General features: G+C 46.6%; 1 protein-coding gene across 33 annotated transcripts in view; it reads right to left on the reverse strand.

The window, feature by feature from the left end:
- The window catches only part of EPB41 (erythrocyte membrane protein band 4.1), a 94,960-nt gene that overhangs the window by 40,836 nt on the left and 35,323 nt on the right, over positions 1 to 18,801 (reverse strand). For 28 of the 33 annotated variants that reach the window (XM_053964404.1, XM_053964403.1, XM_053964400.1 and 25 more), the window contains 4 exons: positions 9,030 to 9,489; positions 6,172 to 6,402; positions 3,708 to 3,812; positions 654 to 696 (listed from right to left, as the gene is read on the reverse strand). In XM_053964404.1, coding sequence (XP_053820379.1) covers positions 654 to 696; positions 3,708 to 3,812; positions 6,172 to 6,402; positions 9,030 to 9,482 — 832 coding nt within the window. In that variant the 5' untranslated portion in view covers positions 9,483 to 9,489. Of the gene's footprint in view, positions 1 to 653; positions 697 to 3,707; positions 3,813 to 6,171; positions 6,403 to 9,029; positions 9,490 to 9,872; positions 9,893 to 18,801 lie in introns of those variants that run through there. The other 5 variants (XM_053964406.1, XM_053964405.1, XM_053964407.1 and 2 more) reach the window with 2 other exon arrangements.

Raw genomic sequence — 18,801 nt, forward strand, 5'->3', positions numbered from 1 at the left:
TTAATGACACACTTGGTCCTCAGCCTCCCACCAAAAGGATCCAAAACCAGTATTTGCCTTCCCAAAACTTCTAAAGCAGTCAGATTTGCTCCCAAGAGAAAACAAAAGCCTCTAAAACATATTTAATTTTGACACTGCCCTCATCTTGAACTAATTCGGTGCTAGCAGACCTTAAAACACAACTTGGGAGAACATCCGGTATTTGAGCTGGTATTTCTCAAGCCATTTATCATTCCAGTGCCCCTGTTTGGACCCCAAAACAGCCTCAGAGTCCATAAACCTTGTTCCACCATAAAATTCTGCCCGGGGTCTCCCAATCTCCTTTGGGATTTCAGTGGTTCCCACTGACACCCATTTTCCCATCCTCCAGCAAGGAGCACATCCCCATTTCAGCACTGCATTGACAGTGTGCCTTTCCTTCAGGCAAACACACCTCAAGCTGTTCTGCCAAGGAAATGACATTTTTTCCTAAATCTACATTAAGAAGATCTTAAGAAGGCCAGAAAGAATGCACAGACTGCTTGAACTTGTGCTGATCCCTGTCAGCCACTCTCACTTGACCTCTCTCCATCCCTGGGCTCCCTGGATAGCTCACCAAAGCCACACTGGGAGAAACCACACCCCCCTACAAATGATAAATTAAATCTACTTACCATGAACCTGTTTTTTTATTTCTTTGGCAGGATCCAGCCATGTCTGTAAGAGGATAAAAACATTCACAGTTTACCAGACATTCCAGAAACACCACAGAAAGCTGAAAATTGCTAAAAATACAGGAAGAAAAAAAAAAAAAAAAAAAAAAGGACAGTATTTGACACAAAGGCAACCATGGAAACTGATGAGATGGTGCATTCTTCACTACTTTCACTCCAGGCTGTGGTCTCCGTGGGTGTGTTTCCAACCATTCACCTGCCAGGGACTCATAAGGGAGGCAGAAGTAACAAGAGGGAAGAACACCAAAAAAGCAGATTATTTAGAGCTGCAAGAACAGAGTAACAGACATGGCCACAGCCACATCCAGCTACCAGGGGCACTTGTACAACACCTTTTTTATTCTCCAGAACCCTTAAAATAGGTAAATAGGACAGATACATTAATTTTAAGAGCCCTGTCTCCTTACTTACCCTATTCAGATCAAAGATCACCAAGACTTTCTATTATTAGCTATAGTTTTCAATGACCTAATTGCTGAAATACGAGTAAAAACACCCAGTTCCTGAGTAAGGCTGGAATTTTTTACAGGAGTGTGACATAAACTTCATGTCTTTTAACTATGACTCAAGTTTCTAGTATTATCTCTGATACAAATTTAGAAATATATCTTTTTCCCCCCTCCTCTGTAATTTGGGGTTTTGTGGGATGGTGGTGCAATTTAAACCTCAAAACACAATTCCTACTTTTTCCATGGTCTAAGCCTTTCCCTTTGCAGGAGTCAGGGCCTGTCCTGCTGCAGGTGCTGGCATTGGGCTAGCAACCCTCCTGGAGAGGTTACATTTAACCACCTCTTCATTTTCACCAGCTCGGAATAGGATTTGGACATCCAGGTCTCCTGAGGTGAAGGAATTAACTCACTGAATCCCCCAAGCTAATCCCTCCTGACCAGAAGGACACGTAACTTCATGGCAGGGAGACAGCAATACTTACATTTAATCTCCTCTTTTTATATGCCTACTCTGACATATAAAAGTGGGGATACAAAATCCATTTGAAAGGAAGATTTGCTGCCTTTTTAGGGCCACAGCTTGGAGCACAGCATCTCCATGGCTAAGCTGGTGCCACAACTGCTCGTTACTGGGGTGAGCCCAGGGTGCAGTCATGCATCCCACCCTGCCTGATCCAGCAGACAATGATGGGAACAGCAATTAACAGCACTTTTATCCCACTGGGTCATGAATCAGTGGGAAACAAGCCTCCCTTTCAGGGCAATGAGCTCCTTGCTGCTCCATGGTGCCCAGCTGCTCCAGCCACTGTCACAACCTCCTAATCCCACTGACACCCTCTGCTATGCCCATGTGGGTAATTACTGATCCTCAGAAAGTTTATTCCCTGAATATCAAGGTGGAAAATGTCACATACAACCCTTCCCTATCCAGGAATATACATGTGTATCTCCACCTGCTCTACACAACTGCAGGTGAGGTGCAATAGGTCATCCTTGGATCCTGTTAACACCATTTTACCTGTGAATCAGTAACTCTGGGGAGATGGTGCTGGAAATTACAGCAGGAGAGCTTCAGATTTCAAAGTTCAATGAAACATAACCAGAAAGATTAAAAAAAAAAATAATGGTGTTTTCACCCATCAGAGCAAACCAAACCAGCTTGCTCCACACTGGAGCTGAACAACACTGATGGAGAGTGGCCTCATCTGCCCCAGCTTCCAGCTCTGGGACACAGATCTGACAAAACAATCTGTTTTCAGTCCCTACAGTTAAAAAGCTGCACAACCGTTCAGCCCTTGTTGGTTTGGAGGAGAAGGTACATGCTTGTGCTTCCAGAAGAATGCCTAAAGCCTGGACATGAGAAGAGCAAGTCCGAGGGTCTGGGAGACCACAGAATCATTTAGGAAAAGCCCTCTAAGATCATCAAATCCAGTCATTACTCCAGCACTGCCAAGGTTAGCACTGTACAGTGTCTGCAAGTGCCACATCTATAAGCTTTTTGATCCAGGGACATTCCATCACTTCCTAGGGCGGCCTGTGCCAAGGGCTTGACAACCCCTTCCAGGAAGGAATTTTTCCTAATATCCAAATGCAGCAGTGAGCTGCCCACTGCACACACAGAAGAAGCTGCGCTGCTCCAGCTACACTCTTTTTGCTCTTAATTTGATCTAAAAGTACACCTACCCCTCCCTCTGCAAAACAAACTCTGATTAAAAAAAATCCTCTGATATAAAAAATATCCAGGTTATATACATGGAAACACATTTCTCATCCAAGAAAACTGGAAGACACCAGAGACTGTAAAACAAAGTAGGAGTTCTGCGTGTCTCAAATAGTGTTATTTTTGGTTGCTATTTTGCCTGTGTATAAAACAATATAAAGTATTCAATGACAGACATCTGTCAGTCAGTAACCTGGCCACAGGGGATTGTTGAAGGTGAAGCAGAGGAACAGTCAGAATATGGACCAACATAACTGGTCTAAAGGACACAGAATTGGGCCCTTCATTTCAATTACCTCACTTTTGGCTTTATAGACCAAAAACAGACCTTGAGTAATTTTTGAGTTAGAAGGTAACCAAGGTCTCAAAAGATAAGATTTGCTTGAGTCAAATCAAACAAAGACCTTAAATTGAAACTGTGAATAGAAGCTTTGGTATAGAGTCACATCTGTTTTTCTGCAGGGCAAAGGCTCAACTCCAAATCCTCTGGATGGCTCCAACCAAACCTTCCCAATGCTGACACCAGTGCCAGGGTAGCCTGACTCCTCAGCTTTTTAACTTAATGACATCATTTTGCAGTAAACTAAGAGAATGACTTTTCTCCAGGTAAAGACCCAAGTTCACTAGGATTCATTCCATGATTCACGAGACGAAAATCCACACTCCTGTAGTCATTTATTCACCATTTCTTCCTGTGTCATGACCTGCAATCCATATTAAGGGAGGACACCAAAAGAAGTTTGCAGAGGAGCTTCTGCTCCACTTTCTGCCTTGGGGAGATGATGCAGAAAGAGCTGAATCCCCTTGGGACCAGCAGCTGCTTACCCTGGAGGTTGGTGTGTCCCACGTGGCCAAACCAAAGTAGTCTTCTTCCAGCAGATTGAGGTGGTCACAGACTTTTTTAAGTAGATCCTGTCCCTTGGCATGTTTCTGCAAACAGACAAAGAAATCGTGTAGGACAGGGCTGGGTTTTGCCTGTCTTTGTTCACAGGAGAGGGGAAGAAGGGAATAGGATCAAACCACACCATGCACTATCAGTAAGTGGGAAAAGGGTCCTGAGTAGCTCCAAATCTTATCTCCTGACTGTTTCAGAGCAAGGACTCCTTACGGGAAAGGGCATAACAATTCCAGAGGCAACCAGACATAAAAATTCCATGGAGGCAACAAGAACCACAGTGGGTCTCTCTCCTCCCACCAGCTCCATGTCTGAAAATCCCCCAAAGACGGACTTTCCAACACAGCTTAATAGACACTAAGGATCTGTACAGGTTTTCCCTCCCAAGGTACATCTACAGTGCTGGTATCTCCCAGATTCAGGTGTGGATCGAGAGACGAAATTGCTGCTACAACCTATTCATTTCAGAGGCAACCTGACTTTTCTTAGGTTCAGAAAAAACCAAAGCCCATGATTTCCATGGCCTTTCCATCACCCTGCTCTGCTGATGAAAACCAGCTTCTCCCATCTGCCTCATGTGCCCAAAGCTGCTCAGCACACAGCTTCCTACCTCCAGAAATTCACTTTGAGCATTCCTATTTCCTCTTTTTCTCTTCCCCAAATCCTGCAGAAGTGAACTGGCCAAGGAACAAACATCCTTTTAGTCCAAAAGCATGAAGGAAAACATCCCTGAGGCATAAAACTATGGCAACCAGAAGCAGCTCATTCCATTGGCGGCTTTGCTAGAAGAAAGTGCAGTTCCAGTGACGCAAAATCAGCTTCACTAAAGCCCGCAGCTCTCCTGTCAGGCATCTCTGCATGGTAACTGCTCCAAGACCCCTGCCTTGTTTTATTCCTTGGCTTTACTTCAGCCTTTCAGCTGTCAGGTCCTTTGTGCACACATTGTGACTCTATAGGTAACATAATGTATGTGTTAGCCTGAGTGTCCTCAAGGAATTGGCACTGATACAGGAACGAGAAAGCTTCCAGGGCTGTCAGTCGGAAAGGATGCCTGAAAACACTAATTCTCCTTGAATAAAGGCATTTGTGCTGCTCTTTGCCTACACCTTTGCAATTCTTCCCAATTAAATCTTAATAAACTCTCAAACCACCAGAGCAGAATTACACTGGCATGATGTAAAAGCCAAGGGTGCTTCTCGAGTTAAGAGTTTCACTGACACAGTGGCCCCCCTAAACCCTCTGCAGTGTCCATCACAACAGTCTAGACCTAGAGAGAGACATTTCTCATGTCCTGCTCAAGTCAGGCTCTCCCTGAATCTCCATGGCTCTCCCTGACTCTCCATGGCTCTCCCTCCAACAGTATCCATGACAGTATCCAAAGGCTTCACTGCAGCAAACTAAGGCACAAAGCCATAGCAAGCTGTCACTGGGATTGGGGAAGAGGTTCCTTGGGGCTGCACACAGTCTCCCTGGCCAAGGGGAAGGTGATGGGGGCAGTGATGCTCTGAGCTGATCCCAGGCAGCAGCAGCACCATTACACAAACACTCAGCACTGACCTACTTACCCAGGATCACCCAAGGTGATTGTTCCCACAAGGAGCCCTGTGCCCACATATCCTCTCCTGCCCCATTTACCAGCAGGACTGAGGGAAAACAAGCTGGTGGAAGTATGTTCCAATAGTAAGTACGAGATTATTAGTATTCCAGACAAGTATTTTGATACCAAAATAGGGATTTCTGCTCGCTTTTTATTGCCCTGACAGCACCACAGCCCTGTGAGAGAATACACAAAATAAAGGAGGAAAAAAGCTCTCGAATAAAGAGGGTTGCAGTGCTCTAAGTCAACGTAATTTTAAATTGTTTACTGGAATTATATTCAACTGCAGGCTAAATACAGTGTGTTTTGCTTTACATCCAAGCACCAGGAGCTAAGTGAACCAGCAGCCTGAGAGGTAAAGGTACCCTGGGGGACTAGAAAAGCACAAATCAATTTTATACAACACATTTTATTCAAAGCCAAGTAGGCAAAAGTTATTTAGACAATTGCAACCTACCCCAAAAACTCTAGCCTGGGATACAAATAAGAGAGATCATCAACAACAAGTAATATAAAGTTTGGGTTTGTTTTTTTTTTTTAAACTTCCCCCACCTTTATAAAGTAAGGCACCCTGGAATTGTAGAACAATAAAATAAAGATTCCTAGTACCCAGGGGTTTTTACAACACAGTAAATAAGTTGTTATAGCTTACAGCAGGCTTGTTCTGCAGTAAAACCTGTCATGCAATTCCCTGGCAGCACATTAGGCCCCTATTAAATCGTGCTTGTGGTGATTTTTCAAGAGAAGCAGAAGGGAGAAGGAAGAGAGAAGCAGAACCAAACCCCCAAAGTACTTACATCCACAGAACACTCAAAAATGGTGTCATCCAGCAAGACAACTTTGCAGTACATGTTTCTGTGTCTTTTCACTGCTTTTTGGGCAGCTTTCAAATCCTTGTCTGCTTTCGTCTCCAGAGACTCTGGCTTCGGTTCTGGCTTGGCACCCTCCTCCTTTGCTTCCCCTTCTTCCCTGTCCTCGAGGTCTCTTCCCTCTGGCTCCTGGTCGTCCCTCCTCTCCTCCTGAGCAGGCTGAAACCCCCAATTTAGAGGTGTCAAACAAACAAAGCATCACATGGAACAAGCACTGCAGGGCTGGGATCTCACTCAGAATTCATTATCCCACTTTAACCTGTAACCCAGGATCTGGAGCAGCAACTGGGGTGACCAAGGGAATGGTATTAATTTTTAAAACTCTTCCAAGTATTTTCAAGTTTTCATTTTGTAAATGATGTAATAAAAAAGAAGTAAGGGTTGATTAGAGAAATCAGGGCAGATTACATCATGCATTCATGGTGTTAGTGACAGCATCTTCTGGACTTGGAAGGTTTTTTTCCCTCCCAGGCAGGACCCCCAGTGCTCCCGCTGCCACTCTGGCATAGCTGTTATTCCAGTGCACTGGCTTTGGCATGGCAAGGGAGAACTGTTTTAAATTGACAGAGGCTAGATGGGATATTGGGAAGAAATTCTTCCCGTGAGGGTGGTGAGGCCCTGGCACAAGTTGCCCAGAGAAGCTGTGACTGCCCTTGGATCTCTGGAAGTGTCCAAGGCCAGGCTGGATGGGGCTTGGAGCACCCTGGAATAGTGGAAGGTGTCCCTGCCCATGGCAGGGGGTGGGATGACACAGGCTTTAAGGTCCCTCCCAAATTGTGGGATTTTATGGTAGCAGTGGCACTAAAAGGAGGGTCAGGGCTGAGGCTTCATGGCCATTGGAGCTGACCAAGCAGCTCTCTGCCACCAAAAAGGGAAGGCAGCCTCCACACCACCGTCCCCTTTGCCTACAGAAGCAACTTTGCAATCAAGTTTAATCCACTAAATAGCAGAAAGAGATGCAGTTTGGGGACAGGAGGAGGAAGGAAGCTGTTTATTTTTTTTTTTCCTCTGCCACTTCAGCAGGTTAAACGAGTTCACGACAGGCAGTGATGATGCTGGAAGGGGCTGGATGCAGCAGGAGCAAAGAGCTGCAGCAGAGGAAGAGCAAAACCTTGTCTGTTCAGCCCATCACATCTCATGAAATCACACCCAAGCACAAGTGCACAGAGGTATTTAAAAACTAAATAATGTCCACAAGCTGCTGACTTCTGTTCCAGCAGAACTGGGACAATTGGGAGCAGGGAATCAGTCAAAGCTCCTAATGCCCATCGGTCAGCATTTATCAAACTGCAGCACCTCACAAATGCTTTCATAGCAGAAATATCTGCCGAGTGTCACAGTTCAGAAAGGCACTGACAGTGATCTAAAATAAGAACTAAAAAAGACACAAATGTGTCGTCTAAAATGAATGACCCATGAAGAAAGGCTGGGGTGCAAATTCACATGGGCTCAGGACCAGCAAATCAGAGACAAATAGAGAAAGACATCATGCATTAAAAAAATCAGAATGGTTTGGGTTGGAAGGGACCTTAAAGCCCATCTCACTAGACCATGTTGCTCCAACATCCATGCAGCCTGGCCTTAAACACTTCCAAGAACAAGTTCCTCTTGAAAATACAATTTCTGGGCTGAAACTGCCTGAAGATCTCCACCTCTTCCCCATCCTGCTAATCCCAACCCTCAGAGGTATAAAACAAGAGCAGAGATCATCCCGTGGTCTTCACAGGCTCAGAAATTTGGGAAAAGAAAGGAAAAGCTGTTATCTACTACCCTCTCTACAACTTTGTAATTTTAAGGAGGTGGATTTACAATTATTGCCTACTGGCAATGCTTGAATTTGTAAAGCATTGCTCCAAAACGGAGCATTTGTGGGTATCTGCAGTCACTGTGAACTTAAGGCAGTGGGTAAGAAATCCAGATTTCACCCTGTCTGGCTTCAGCAATACACAGCTTGGTTGGGATGTAAGAAATTCCCAGCTGAGGAGAAGGAATACTCACCTTTTTCCACTTCAGGTTCAAGTAATAGTAGAGCTGTAACTACCCAAGAAGGAAGAGAGGGCACCCAGCACCCCCAAATCAATAACCAGCCACAGCTCAGTGAATGTTCCCTGGGGTGTCTCTGCCTCAATTGCTACTTTAGATTTTTAAACTTTAAATTTTGCATGAAAAATTACCCTGGCTGGAAAGAGCAGACATCAGACACATCCCAGGAGCTGGGTTCAGTGCATGTGCCATGCAGAAATCGCTGTCTACATGATGCATAAGCAGAAAATATTTATATTTGGCAGGCTCAGCACTAGCCCAGACCGAGCAGATGACCAAGTCCTAAAATGCCGTGCTTGTGCTCCTTGAAGTTGAAAAAACCCATTCCCAAATCCAAATACTCTTGCAATGTCCACCTGGGGCCAGTGACTTGCCTTGATCCTGCTCACACCAAGGACATCCTGATGATCAACCCTGGTTTTGGACTCAATGAATGTGAACCCTCTGTGTTCTGAAGTGACATTCCAAGCCTCTGCAGAGCAATGATTCAGCACGGGGCACTTTAAATTATGCTGTGGAGTGTGACTCTAATTCCCGGAACAGGTACTTTGCAGGTCTGATGCAGGGATGCAAGAGTGGGAGGTACACAATGAAGCACAGGGAGCTAACAAGAACCTTTTTGGCATCTCATGACCTTTTCTGGTCAAGCTCACCAGCCTGGGATATGACATTGTTATAGTTCTGGCTACAAAGACACATTTTAACGTAGCAGGGAGCATGCCCCATGGAATGGCGTGCTTTACCTGGGTTTCTGCACTGCTCAAGGAATGGAGATCCAGCGATGGGTCAGTTTTAAGCTCGGGCTCAGGAGCTGCAATCGGGGCTTTCACCAGGATATCTTCATCAGGGCTGGCTCCTAATCCTGCATCTTTCTGGTCACCTCCCACCTCTTTAGGAGCATCAGTGTCTTTGTCCTCTCCAGATACCTGAGACTTGGGCCTCCTGAGGAAGGAGGAGAAGAGGCGGGAGAGACCTCGGCCCTCAGAGGTGCGACGTTCTTTTTTGCCCTGCTCCTCGTGTGTGGGGGTGTCTCCGTTGGAGGCCTTCTGCCTCTGGGGCTGCCTCTCCGGTGTTGGCTGAGCCCCTTCCTCTAGGGAAGCCTCTTGCTTCTTTGTTTCAGCAGCTCCTTCCTCCTCCTTGGCTTGCTGCTGTTCTGAGTTGTCAGCATTGGCTGCTGGGCTCTTTTCTGTTGTCATGATGATGCTGTATGAGAGGAGCAAAAGGGCTCAATCAAGAGGTTTCCAATACCCATGTCTGACTGAGCTATTCAAACCAACCACGAGCACAGACACGCCATGTTCACCAGCCACACCACCCTGTCACAGAACCAGAGTGGAAGGGACCCACAGGGATAACCAAGTCCAACTCTGAAGCAAATGGCCTGTAAGGGGATGAAACCCTGGCTGACTCCAGCTTACTAGATCAGCAAAATAAAAGTCATTCCTTTTGCTAAAGTTTGCTTTGTAGATAGTCTTTAAGGTCCCTTCCAACCTAAACCATTCTAGGACTCTATGATCTAAAACACGCCAAGCCACACTGCTGGCAACAGCACCCATTCAGTGTTGAGAAATTACACTGTTCTGTACCAGGCAAATCCAGTGGAGCCCAGCAGACTTTGGATTCATAGGATATTTGCACTGCACACTAGAAAAATGTCAAATGAAAAGGTTTCCAAACAACATCCATAATGGGGAGCAGATTTCCTCAGAGCTTGTGCTATTAAGCTGATGCAATGTTTATTTCAACTTTAGCCTGGGCTGTTGACACAAAAAGATGGAAATCACATGAGAAGAATATCTATTTAAGGTATAAAGAGGACCCAAAATAATCATGCTGTAGAGGGGATAGAAATAATCTTTGCGCACCATATCACATGTATCTGCAGCAATAAATTGCCACTGCTTACACTGAGCAAATAGCATATAATCCAATATGCCTCAACCCCCCAGCCTGAGCCTCAGTGTATAAACGTTTGCTCAAAATATACACTTAAAATTAAGAAACATTTCAAGATGTCATCATCCTACATATTATTGCATTAATCAACTTTAATTTAACTCATTCTGACTGCTAAAAGAACCAAAGTGCTTGAAGGAGAAAAGCTCTCCCAGCTCTTCAAAGGACTTTCCCCTTGCATTTAACGCAAATATTTCATATTATGTCTAACGCCATAGTAAAATCAGCACAGCACCACAGACCCTCCCTGAATTTGTTTCTCCAGTGACACAAATTTGCTGAGGTCACAGGATTTGGTTTGGGGTTTTTGTTGGGTTTTTTCACTTGGACTCAGCCCCAACAGCCAGTCTTGGGGACAAGCTGCAGGGCTCATTTTAGCATGGTCTCCTCCAGAAGCAGAAGACAGAATTACTCTCCACTCACCATCTCCCCTCTGTGAGCTGCTCTGGGTATTTCCAAACCCAATGGAGTGGCAGAGACCACTGAAACAGCAGCTTCCAACTTGCACTGAAGAAACAGGCACCCAAACAGAGAACCTGCATCATGAGCACCCAGTGGACCAGGGATTCTACAAGGCAGAGAGGGTACCCAAACCCAGATGTGCCCAGATGTGTTTGCAATCAGTTTGCAGATGGCAGCATATGTGTGACTTGTCCTTGCAGCTCTTACTTCTGCTCCCCTTCCTCCTGCAATCCTTTGCCACAGATGCTGCAGGCCCATTAGCAACCCATGGGTCCTACTGCAGAGAACCCCAGCCACCATGCAGCCAATTTCTGCTCTCGTCAGCTCTCCAAGAACGCCTGGAGATGCTACAAGGCAGTGAAGAGGCCAAGGACTCTGTTCAACCAAACACCCATCACCCCAAACCCACTATGCCAACAGCCAGGGCAAAGCTCCCAATGCCCCAGCACACACAGAATGAAAGGGATGTTCTGCAAGCCTGTCCCACCACAATCACACACCAGCAGCCAGCTCCCTCAGGCACCAGCTGTTGGAGCAGCCTGCTTTGTAGTTGCTTCCCACTGTGTTTGTTTTGAATAAATACATTTGTAGGAATCGTTATCAAAACGCATAATAACATTGGACGAGTTGCTCTTCAAACCAAAAAGGCAGAACCAAAGCTTTAGAGATGACGTTGGTGGGGAGGGCACAGCTGAGGAGCAGCTCTTATCGGCCGCAGGAAGCCCCAGGGACAGTCCACAAAGGAACATTTCCTCTGCATGTACTTTTCTCTCTTTAAACACCAACAACTTGGAACAAAATTTGTTGGCTTGTTTACATTTCAAAGCCGGAGTCATGGACCTTTCCCAGCGCAGGAAGGTGGGTCTGGCTGGCGATGAGCAAACATCTCCTTGTCTTTCCTCCCTCCCCCGAGAAATATGCTGCAGCTCAGCCAGATCCCCTCGGCAGTGCTGGGGATGCAGAGGAGACCTTCTTTTCTCAATAAACATTTCATAGCAGCCAGCACTAATAACTCACTGGGTACAGCAAACATCTTGCTGCGAGACCCAAGTGCACTGCTCCAATGCATGGACTCCTGGCTGGCTCCCTCCCTTGGAAGTTTTATGCTCAGAAATTATTTTCCCTACATTCATTATCAAAAGCAAAAAGATTTTTAAGTAACATAACTGAGAGGTTGTCCATGGCAAGGGGGTGGAACGAGATGGTGTTTAAACTTTCCAACCCAAGCCAGTCTGTGATTCTGTGATTATACACAGAAGAAAAGGGCCTCTCCTGCAAGGAGATGGGTGCCAAGTGGTGTTTTGTTTCCAACTCAGCCCACAGCAGAGCAGACACAAAGAGCGAGGCTCCCACTGCTCTTCAACCCATCCCTTGGAGAAGGCACTGCCCACAGCCAAACCGCAAGCAGGTTTTTATTTAAATTAAATTTTCTTCCCTTGCTATTCCATAACGCAATTCTGCTGAGCCTGCAGGTGCCTCCAGAGCTCCCTGGATGCTGGAGGAAGATGCTCTGCTATTGTATGAGCACCCAAGCAGTGCTGTTAACCTTCTGCTCTGAACGGCCACATTGTAAATACTTCATTTGGAGGGGATTTCTTTGGTACAGGCTGAAGGTTTGATGTCAGACAGCCTGTAAAAGGCAGGCTCTTCACAAGTCTGGAGTGGAGAAGGTGTTAAACACTATGGAACTACAACAAAACTCAGATACGATCCCAGAGAGAGATTTCGGAGTAACAATCTCATCAGAAAGGAGTACAGTATGTATTTGTATCTAAGGATTTTTAATCTGAAGAACACCCTCCAGATAAGGCAGTTTTGGCAACTGGAAGCAACCTGAAGAGAAAGGCGTTAAATACTTCCACAGCAGAAAACAGGCTGAGCACATCTGCACCATGGGGTGACCTCCCACCGGCAACATCCCGCCTCATCTGAACTGGAGCAGCCCCCGGGGGTGGACCTGGACCTCCTCAGGAATGTTGGTGCTTTGGTGATGAAGAGGGAGCTCCACAGATCTTCTCTCAAAAGGCATCAGCAACTCTGAACACCAAATGTCAAAGCAAAACAGTGCAGGGACACCTCCTGAACCTGCTGTACCTGCAAGGACTCTACAGCCCCCCAATACTCGAGTCCCCAACCTCAGTGCTTATCCTTCTTTCGGGCCAAGGGCACAGTTGTAGAGAACACACAATATCTCCCTGGGCTTGGTGTAATTCATACATACTCATCCCTCTTTCCTGCATCAAAATCCTCGAAACAAAACAGACTTAAAAGGTGCGCAAGTGCTCATTGCTCAGCCTGCTCCCAACATATATGTTTCAATGATAAAATCATGGAATGCTTTGGGTTGAAGAGACCTTAAACTCATCTCATTCCAACCCCTTGGCATTGGCAGGGACACCCTCCACTAGACCAGATCACTCCAAGCCCCATCCACCCTGCACTAATTATCTGGTGAGCAGATGATGGCCAAACTCAGTTTCATCCCCACATGGCTCCATGGGTTCTGCTCTTGCAGACATCAGAAGACAACCCCAATCTAAGCCAAACCATCCTCATTTTCCATGCTGCACACACACACAGAGACTTATCTAAAAGATTTTAGAGTAGCTCAACACACTGCAACAGTTCCCTGTTGAGAAAGCCTTCAATCCTCAAGAGAACACTAAATCCCTCCCCCTCATGGCACTTGTGCTCTGGAAGGTTCTCATTAAGAGGTGGCACCTGAGTTTCCTGGAAATGACAGTGCTGCTCATTTGGGCTGTTCCATGATGAGCTACAGAGGCTCAATGAAGGTAAGTTTAGATATATCTGTCACCCTCTCCTACCTCTCAGCCTACTTCAGTCTCTCTTATTTAGGCACCCAGTAAGTTTAGTGACAGTAAACCGAACCTACAAGGACGGAAGGAAGGACGGGAAGGAAGGACGGGAGGAAGGAAGGACGGGAGGAAGGACGGGAGGAAGGAAGGACGGGAGGAAGGACGGGAGGAAGGACGGGAGGAAGGACGGAAGGAAGGAAGGAAGGACGGAAGGAAGGACGGAAGGAAGGACGGAAGGAAGGAAGGAAGGAAGGAAGGAAGGAAGGAAGGAAGGAAGGAAGGAAGGAAGGAAGGAAGGAAGGAAGGAAGGAAGGAAGGAAGGAAGGAAGGAAGGGAAGGAAGGAAGGAAGGAAGGAAGGAAGGAGGAAGGAAGGAAGGAAGGGAAGGAAGGAAGGAAGGAAGGAGGAAGGAAGGAAGGAAGGAAGGAAGGAAGGGAAGGAAGGAAGGAAGGAAGGGAAGGAAGGAAGGAAGGAAGGAAGGAAGGGAAGGAAGGAAAGGAAGGAAGGAAGGAAGGAAGGAAGGAAGGAAGGAAGGAAGGAAGGAAGGGTTAATTAGAAAACAGGAAGAAAGTCTTGCCTGTGAGGGTGGTAAGGCCCTGGCCCAGTTGCCCAGAGAAGCTGTGGCTGCCCCTGGATCCCTGGAAATGTCCAAGGCCAGGCTGGATGGGGCTTGGAGTACCCTGGGATAGTGGAAGGTGTCCCTGCCCATGGCAGGGGGTGGGATGACATGAGCTTTAAGGTTCCTTCCAACTCAAACCAGCCTGCGATTCTGTGAAAAATCTAACTTATGCCTGTTTCCAAGCCTGCAAAAATGATTTATGGGTTATGTCATAACTTACTTAATTTCCAGTGGCTTAGTCTTTCAGAGAAAGAAGAAAAAGGACTGTCCATGTGGAAGGTTCAGTTCTTGGAAACACAAACTGTCTTGCAGAGATGCCTAACACCAGATAATGGGTGGGACAAACTGTCTTGACCTTCCTACGCAAAAATGTGTGGCTTCACTGAACACTGCTGCTCCAGCAAGAGCTGGAGATAATGATAAGACAGAAATTTCTGCTAAAAATAGTCAATAGCAACAGTGTGGTGGGTTTTTTTAAAATGCGTTCCTTCTCATTTCATAATGTGTGTGAAAAGCACATAATTCACCAGGGAAACAGAACGCTGCTTGAAATAGAGAGCACAGCCCGAAAATTCAGTTTTGTCAAGACCTGGTGCACGTGCAACAAACCTGTGGGCGGGAGAGGAGGAAACTGCAGCTGCCACCAGCACGACTCACTCCACGTGTGTGTTATGTGTCCTACATGTGATTTTTACTACAGTAAAGAAAACACTGGATAGAGCTTGAAGCAACTTCATCTAGTGGAAGGTGTCTCTGGCCATGGCAGAGGGGTGGAATGTGATGGACTTTAAGGTCTCTACCAAACCAAACCAGTCTGGGATTCTATGACCATAGCAGGGAGCTGTCTGCTTGGGGGTTTCAAACAAGGTAAGAAATTCAAATGCAATAAAATAAGCCTCTCAACAGAAATTCAAACAACTTTAAAATAATCTAAAGACTCAGAACCTTCCAGAATTAATTTAATACATTTCATAGAGGAATAATTAGTGCTGACATTTTATAACCCCTCTTTCTATTAACATGCCTCATTTTTCTGTGCTGGTACTTTGGATCATGAACATAAAGGATGTCATCACTCAGCCTGACCTGGAAGGTAACAGGAGACTTCAGGAGCCTCACTGAACGGGGCAAAAATAAACCACCCAACACAACACAGATGGCACATTACAGCTGCCCGGATTTAATTCTCACCAGACCAGCCCTGGTAATCTACTGCATGTCGGCAGCACCGTGCCCCTCTCCCATCTCCTGCTATCGTACAGCTTTCCTGTTTAAATGAGGGCAAAAATAGTAGCTCACCATCTGCTGAAAGCAAATCATTTATGTCAAATTGAAGACTGGGCTTATAAAATGACCTGACTAAATGGAGCAGTAAGTGCATTATAAACAACCAAAGGGAGCCGAGCGCTCCTCCTCCGTATCCTCAAAAATCCTCCTGGATGGTACAGAATTCCTTACATAGAAATTAACGGGCTTTGCTCATTTGTGAAGTGCTGAAATTTAAATGAAAACATGTACTTGTCACTGGGGCCTTGTCTACAACAATGGGTTTGGAAAGGCTGCCTGTGTGGGACCTGTCTGGAAAACTCACTTGAACTTGGAGCAGTTGGATCCAGAACAGAGACATGGAGAAGGCACGTGCACCAGACTGCCAGCAAAATCAAGCTGCTCATAGACTATCCCTCCTCCCATGGCAATGTAGTAGTTGGCTAAGAAGACTAAGAAAAGCATCAGTTTAATACAAGTGCTGTTTCCTATTCAGTAGCAAGCAGTAACTCTTGGGGCTCCCGTCCCCTCTGCAGCAGAGGCCAGAGCAGAAACAACATGGTTTCATCTCAAACACACAGTGCCTGATGGGGCTGCTTCTTCAGAAACAAGTCTCCAAACCCTCCTGGAGGACACAGGCGGCTCAGCCTGGCAGGCAGCAGTCACTCCAAAACCATCCTTTGCCGAAAGAGCCGTATCTGCCCAACCTGGCGGAGGGAGGGATCCATCCAAGCCCACCCTACGAGCAGCTCAGCCCCTGCGTAGTGCAGATAACATCCTGGGGCTGCTCCCTTCACCAGCCTCCCATGGAAACAGGGAGCACGGGCACTCGGCAGGCACCAGAAATCTGTGCAAAGAAAAGCAGTGGGAACGGTGCTTACAAAAGCACCATGAGCGAGCCATTCCGTCACAGGGAGGCAGTGGCAAGGACCTGCTCCATCCAAGCAGGTCACCCCATCACAGCCACTCCTGACTCCACACCAAAGGAATACCCGCAGTGGCGATGACAGCACAGCAGAGATGACAATGCCACCGCTGCGTGTGACGATGGCTCTCCCTGCAGCTGCATTCCATCTTGTTAAAGCAACAGTTCAACAGAAATAAGCAATAGCTCTCAATCAGCTGAACAGGAGGATTTTTTCCATGAATTATTCATAACATGGTTTTTTCCCTGACTGAACACAGATGTGTTTACTTACACTGTGCCTCATTTACACTCAAGGTTTAACAAAACAGGGCTCATATTCTTTCCTTACAGTTTACCAAGAACGTGAGTAAAGCGCTTTTTGCTTTTGTTGCTCTCCCTTTGGTTGCTTCCAAACCAAAGCTATAATTAGAAGCCCTGAGGGCCCCGCACGCTCCTTTGATAAAGAGCTGCCTGTTAGATAAATACAACCCCTATACACACACACACACACACACACACACACAGAGGCACCTACCAGGATGAACTGCTGCTGCACCAAGAGCCACAAGGATGTTTGATGCTAAAACCTCTTAACAGGCTCCATCACTGACTGTCCCAGTTCACACACCCCTGCGTGCCAGGGACATTGCACTTAAGCGCTTCATTTGTTACTTCACAACTGTAATGCAATTTGCATTCACCCAAGTGCCTCAAATATATCTGCCGCACCCTGGTACAACACCCCAAATTCATTAAAAATAACCATGATCACGCAGTTATTCGGATGCTATTAGCACACGTGAAATGCACAATATTTGAACTGAGGGAACCACTTACAGGAAGGGCTGGGAGAACAAGCACTGGGCTTGTTCTCTCTTACTCGTTACTCTTCCTGCCACAGGCAGAGACAACTTCCACTATCCCAGGGTGCTCCAAGCCCCATCCAGCCTGGCCTTGGACACTCCCAGGGATCCAGGGGCAGCCACAGCTTCTCTGGACAACCTGTGCCAGGGCCTCCTCACCCTCACAGGCAAAGAATTTTTCCTCACCATCCCACCTAATCCTGCCCTGAAGTCATTCCTCTATTCTCTCACTATCTGCCTGTGTAAAAAAGTCAATCTCCCTCCTTTTTATAAACTCCTTTAGGCACTGGAAGGGGCTCTAAGGTCTCCCTGGAGCTTTCTCTTCTCAAGGCTGAATACCCACAACTCCCTCAGCTTATTAAGGACACTTAAGTTAGTCACTACAGTACCCTAAGCTGATTTCAAGACCTTTTCTTCTGACAGCAACACTCCAAACATATTTAATGCAGCAGAAACATCATTCTCCCCCACAAGAGCCTGCAGTGAGGTAAACTCCATGGTACCTGGGTCTGCCCAGGGGCGTAGCTCTCCCAAGGGAGAGCAACAAAAGTGGTTTTGTGCTGTTTTAATCAGTTTTAAGAAGTTGTACCAGCTGCCAGGCTGAGTTTATCTACCTGGTTTGCTCTCACATGCTCACTGCTACCATCAAGCAGTGAAACGAGGTTGCAAGGTAACTAAAATTACCATTACAGTAATTATCAGCCTCAACATTGCACTTTTAAAGATTAATGACCCTTACCTAGGAGTGCAGGAAGGCGCTGGCCAGCTGCAGATTATTTACTAAATTCCTCAATTATTGGGTTTCTGGCCAAGCCCCAGCCACTTACATCTTCAGAGCAACACGGGATGAAGAAGCTGGAGATCTCCTCAGCATCCACCAGCATGGAACGAGCCAGATCCAGCACAGACATGGATGCCAGCTATGGAGACACAACTGGGACAGCAAAAGCTCCGAGGAGCCCAAGGGAATGAGTCAGCGAAGCAGGGGGGTTGTGAAGCCTTGTTTCGCTGGGTGGGTACAAACACCAAAGGTATCAGCACGCAGCAGCCTGTGCTGCTGCTGAGCTGGGGGAAGGCTTTGTTTCAGGAAGCCCCACTTTTCTGAAGTCTCCTCTTCTTTCAGGGCTCAGCATCGCATGCAACAGCACAGAGAAGGAGAAGAAATCCATTCTCACCACAAACCTCAAGCTGCAAACTCCCAACCTTCAACAACTTGGAAATCACAAGATCAGACAGCTTGGTTTTAGAGCCCACCCAAAGCTAACTGAGGTCCCCTATCCAAAGCAGCAGCAAAAGCCCCACTCCAAGCTGGCTGCAGCTCCCCAAGGCACATAGCAATGAGGAATGCAAACTGGGATGCTGCTGATCTTTCCTCAAGACTGAGAACAGCAAAGCATCTTCTCTGGGCACTACGCACAGGAGGGAGGTGAGGAGACACCTCCTCCAGAAAGCTGCCCTCTTCTTTTTTTTCCCTCTTTTTTAAAAAATATTGCAGGTGATGGTTAAATTCTGCACCACTCCCAGGAAAAAAAACCCATGGGGACGATCCTACTGCGCATCTGCAGGCTCCTCTCTATGCCCAAGAAGAGCAGGCAAACATCTACATCCTGGGTGTAACCATGTTCCC

Source organism: Vidua chalybeata, chromosome 25, assembly GCF_026979565.1.
Source record: "Vidua chalybeata isolate OUT-0048 chromosome 25, bVidCha1 merged haplotype, whole genome shotgun sequence".
NCBI classification, from domain to species: Eukaryota; Metazoa; Chordata; class Aves; order Passeriformes; family Viduidae; genus Vidua; species Vidua chalybeata.